The 5635-nt window shown below is 40.7% G+C and overlaps 1 protein-coding gene across 1 annotated transcript; it reads left to right on the top strand.

Annotated features, from left to right (window-relative positions):
• LOC109727939 (mucin-5AC-like) lies at positions 2185 to 3717 on the top strand. The gene has a single exon (XM_020258174.1). The coding sequence runs from the start codon at positions 2185 to 2187 to the stop codon at positions 3388 to 3390; it is 1206 nt and encodes a 401-aa protein (XP_020113763.1). The 3' UTR covers positions 3391 to 3717.

Genomic DNA, 5635 nt, shown 5'->3' with positions numbered 1-5635 from the left:
CTAACCCTTTCTATTTTTTTCATTTACGATTTTGCACTCATAAAAGAAAACCTACACTTTTGGTCCTTAAACTATTAGACACGTGATATTTTAGTTCTCAAATTTTAATTTATTATAATTTTTAATTTAAATTTTTAAAATTGTTATAATTAAGCCATACAATTGCAATTTAGCTGATAAAAAAAATATAGCAGTATTATAATTTATAATTCCATAATAATTAAAAATATCATATTATTTTTATATCAGAAATACGTTAATATTTAATTAACTAAATTAAATTATGAAATTAGTAATTTAAAAATTTTAAGTTAAAAATTATAATAATTTAATGTTTAGAAACCAAAATATTAGAGGATCGAGATAAAATTATAGGGTGCTACACATTAGCTTTCTTCTGGAACATATATTTGCCCTCTACACTTCTACACGTCTTCTTTTTTTCTTTTTCTTTTTTCTTTTTGGGTGGGTTATTTTAATCCCATACTCTTGCGACTTATTAACACTTTTCACAGCCTCTTTCACACGTACTACTCATCTACAATTACTCCTCGCTTTCCAATTATAGCCCCCTTTGGCTCCCTATGGAGAAATTATTGCGTGAACTCCGTGCATTAGTACATGCTATTGCTACCCATTGGGTCATCGATCACCTGTGCTCTAGCTCAAATTTTTAACCTAATTAATTTAATATCAAATTTATAATAATATGTATTATAACGGGGAATAAAAAGGTGAGAGGATAATCGGTTCATAAATGTGCGGATGCAATGAATGCTGAATAATATTTTCTCTTTTTTTTATTTTGACTGACTGTGATTCAATACAATCTTTTCAACTCTAAAGAAGAATTATCGCTCGTCCCGCATAAATCGATAAATTTGTGTATTATTTTTATCCGTTAAATTTTATCTCATAATATGACTACTTACAAATAGGCTTCTGAATATTTTTTTTTCCTTTTATTGATGCATCATCACCCTTTATTCTCTTTATTAATTTTAACTTAGAATTTTCAAATAATAAAATCAAAGGTTTTGTTAAATTAACAAGTTCTATATAAACTGTGATACTTATTATGTTTCAGAAATGTGAAATTTATTATTAAATAAAAGCAAATTCCTAATGCAATTAACCAAAATATTTAAAATAGAGTAAATAAAACCTAAAAAGTAATGTTAGTCCAAACAAAATAAATAAAAGTTGGGAAGCCCACAGTTGAGGTGTATGTACATCTTTTCTTAATTTATTATTTTATGGAACAAAAAAAGATAATAATAACTCACTGAACAAAAATTCTAAAGCAATGCTACATGTACACCTATATGCTATAGGGATAAATATTACACCCTAATATCTCTATAACTAGATTTTTTTTTTTTTTTTACCTTTTCTTGTCTTATTGTTTAAACCTTTGGATTTGAAAAAAAAATGTATATCTAAATAAATAATTTTTAAAGATGAAATAACATATATATATATATATATATATATATATATATATATATATATATATAATATACAATAATTTAGAGGGGCGATGAAGCAATATATGGTAGATAGAAATAGGAGGCAGCAGGCGCGCGGCAATAAAATAGTAGGTGGGCCAACACCAATGCGATATCTGGAGGATCCTGTAATTGGAACGTGAGTCGAAGCCGCCTCCGTTTCTCTTTCACTCTCTTTCATCAGAAGTCGAAAGAAGCACCTTTGTTTATTTTGTTCCTCGCCCTTCTCCATCTCCCACTTCTTCTCCATCCCTTATTATTAGATCTTTCTCCTCTTTGTTCCCAGTAGCGAAATTAAAACTACCCCACTCTCTTCATAAAGTTTTCCTCCTTCTCCCCCCCCATGTGCCATAATAAAATCCACGCTCCCTACAAACAAACACTCTCATCTTTCCTGCTTATTTCCACTCCCTCGTATTACTCTCCAATCTTCTAGTATGATCTCCCCATTTCCCTTTCTCCTCGCTTAAGTCAATTAATTAATTAATAATTATTAGTTAATTAAATTAATTAATTTATTACATGAAATTCCACCTCTCTTCTCTCTCTGCTCTCGCTCTCTCTCTCTCGTCTCGCTCTCTTTTTTCGCACAAGCCATGGACTCGCCCGAGCGGGAGTTCAATTTCTATGCGCGCGGCGCGGGGCCGGCGACGGACGCAGCTCGACTCTCGCCCCGATGCTCTCTCCGCCTTGTTCCACCGAGGCCCGGCCTCATCCCACCCTGTCGACTCCTTCTCCATACTACTTCCCTCCTCCCTTCTCCTCCCTTCTCGCCCCCGCCCCCGCCCCCGCGCCGCCCCCCCCCCCAACAAACCCTAACCCCTCTCGCCCCTTCCTCTCCTCCTCTCACGGACCCGCTGCTCCCGCTTCGGCCGCCGCGGCGTCCGGGGCGAGCGCGCCGGCGGGGCCCGGGCAGCAGCGGAGCTCGCGGAAGCGCACGCGCGCGTCGCGGCGCGCGCCCACGACGGTGCTGACCACCGACACCACCAACTTCCGCGCCATGGTGCAGGAGTTCACCGGCATCCCCTCCCCGCCCTTCGCCGCGGCGGCGGCGGCAGCGACCACCCTCCAGTACCGCTCCTCCGCGCGCTTCGGCGGCCACCTCTTCAGCGGCGGCGGCGCATCCTCCTCCTCCGCGGCCGCCGCCGCCGACCCCGCCGCGCAGCCGCAGCAGCCCCCGTACCTCCTCCGCCCCTTCGCCCAAAAGCTCCAACCTTTCCTCCCCTTGCCCTCTCCCTCTTGTCCCACTTCCGCTAATACCGCGGCCACCACCACCGCCACCGCCTCTACTTCGACTGCTATTAATACCAGCCCCATAACAGCTACTTTAACTACTTGTAGTAGTAGTAGCGGTAGTAGTAATTTAACTACTCCAACGAATACTAACTACCAACTACCTTCTCCTCAGCACTCTCTTCTCAATACCCAGCACCCCATTCTCAGCTTCCAATCTCTCCTCCAATCCCAGCCTCCTTCCAACTACGCCATGCCCAACATGCTCACCTTCTCCACGAGGCCGCCTCATTTCACGGTCTCGTCGACCCAGTACGGCTCGGGCGACGTGGGGCTTCCTCCGGGGCTAATTGGGTCCGAGGACTTATCCGGTTGGGCCGGAGGGAACGCCGCAAGCCAATCGAGACCCGCCGGTCCAAATTACGCCGCCGGGTCGGCGCCGCAGCAGAGGGGAAGCAGCTGCAAGGTGAACTACTCCTCGGCGGCGGGGTCGTCGGCGCCGGATCAGTTCAATGCAGAGAAGGGGTCTGAGAATGCCGCGGCGGGGTCGGCGGCGGCGGCGGCGGCGGCGACGACGACGACGACGACGACGACGATAGGCGAAGGTACGGTGGATTCTTGGATTTGTTCGTCTCGTCGTGATCATTAGGAGATTAGTTAGATTAGCGGCTGTAGAGGAGGAAGAAGATCATGGAAGAGAAGGATACACGACGTCGTTGACTAGCAGTTAGTGTTATACTTTCATACTCTTCTGCTCTTCTTTCTATTTGGACGTACATATATATATATGGTTTCTTCTCTTCGTGACTCTTCTTACTACTATACAATCTAAGACAAATTTCGATAACAGTCCTCGTGTCTTTGTCTTCGTATTCAGTGCGTCCCATTGCTTTGTTTTCATGTGCCAATATTTTGTATTGCGTTCGGACCAGTGTGCAAAAAAATTTTGTCCGCTGATCAGATCAGATCAGGTCAATATCATGCGCATCTCGATCACTCGCTAGGCCGGCTATAAGATCACCGTCAACAGTTGAGTTGCGCTCTATATTTTGAATGGACGGTGTTAAATTATTAGTGTGCAGAAATTTTTTGTACTCTTAATTCTGCATAGAATTTATGAACCATGCAATATATGGTTGATGAGAGAGAGAGAGAGAGAGAGAGAGAGAGAGAGAGGGAGGGTGTGATCTAGATTCACGAATAGTTTGGTGGTGGTGGTGGTGGTGGTGTACTAGTAGTGAGTCAATAGGTAAGGTGGGATCGATTTGTTAGTTTCATGTGATTCTCTTTTAATGCTTCATTTATTAATAATTTTTATTCCTTTGGCTCATTGTGAGGGGGAGTGATTGGTGGCGAGATTTGGGGGATCGATAGCCGCCAAAAAGCTTTAAATTTTGGAACTGGAATGAATATATAGCTGCTGCTTCTGCAGCTGCTTCTGCTGCTGCTGCTGCTGCTGCTTCCCCCGGCCGTAGAAGATGATATAAAAAGCGCAAGACCCCACGAAGGGAAAACCCCTTCTTCGTGGCTTCTAACTGCTCCACATGAATGTTTCCCTAGAATGCACTAAACCCTATAACATACAAAAGTAGAAGAACCCATATCTTCAGAACAAGGTATAAAATAAAGGAAAATATCTTGTGCTTTTGATACACTTTTTTCAGCAAAGAATGATAAATAAAATGAGGTGCAATAAGGACCCTGGGATTAGCAGCGTGTGATACAAATGCTTGCATGTGGCAGCAATCTTGCCCTTTGGATCATCACACAACTCATTCAACAAATCTAATTAAGGTTTGTTACAATGAGTGTTAATTATGGCCTTTTTTTACATAGCTCGATGGCATTTTAATTTTTTTTTTCCTATTTCGAAAAACAGTAAAACTGAATAAATTTTTGTAAGAAAAAAAATCCAAATGAAAAGGCTGAAATTAGCTTCTAGGGTAGATAGTTATGTAATATTATAATACTTTTAGATAGCTACGTTCAAATAATATTTTAGCAAAAATTTTTTTCAATGGGCACTTAAACTTACTTAAATCACAACCAAACCAATAAAAAAGAGAGAAGAGAGAGAGAGAGATTGCTTTATTTATGTACAAAAAGAGATTTGATTAATAATATACGATTCTTTTTGGTATTTGCACACTTTCTCTCCCTTCTAAGTTCCTGCTTTTTAGAATGATCTTGTATATCATTACCAATAGGTTTGTACGTAGGATAGTGAGCAAAAGATGGTAAAAAGGTTTTGCTTTTCTTTTAAAAGAAAGCCTGGTAATTTTTCAAATTTGATTGGTTCTACAAGGGTAGGGTTATTGGGTATAAGATTTTAGTGAATAATTGGCCCCTTTATGTGTCTCATGTGACTCTTTTTATTGGGGAAAAATTAGAATCATGATCACCTGTGGTAGGGAAATGGAATAATCCGTTCTCTAGCCATCATGACTTTAATTTCCCTTCCCTCTCGGGGTCATGTGAAGGAGACTGCTTAGGAGTAGCTACACAAAAGAGAAAGGCCTGGGGCCTCCCCTACTCTTATTATTATTATTAGTATTATTATCATTATTATTATTTACATAATTGAGTACCTATAATTCCGAGCCAAATCCAAAAAGATTGAAAGCTTTTCTCTTCACAAAAAGTGACATTTTCACTTGCGGAGTGGGAAAGTAGAGTACTAACTACTTCAGTTCCCAATAATAATGTTGATGTATGTATATTGATAAAAATCATCTAGTAGTGTTTCGGACATTACCCATATAAAATTCATGATTAAAACGTTTTATATTAGGAATCTACAAATGCAGAAACTAACGCCCGCACCGTCGTACCCATGCATCTGGACACTGCACAGTTTGCACTTCCATGAGTCCTGTATCTTTTTTTTTCATTGC

Source organism: Ananas comosus, linkage group 2 (genome assembly GCF_001540865.1).
Source record: "Ananas comosus cultivar F153 linkage group 2, ASM154086v1, whole genome shotgun sequence".
Classification (NCBI taxonomy): domain Eukaryota; kingdom Viridiplantae; phylum Streptophyta; class Magnoliopsida; order Poales; family Bromeliaceae; genus Ananas; species Ananas comosus.
The sequence above is the reverse complement of the archived record's forward strand: the minus strand, read 5'-3'. Positions and strand labels throughout refer to the sequence as shown.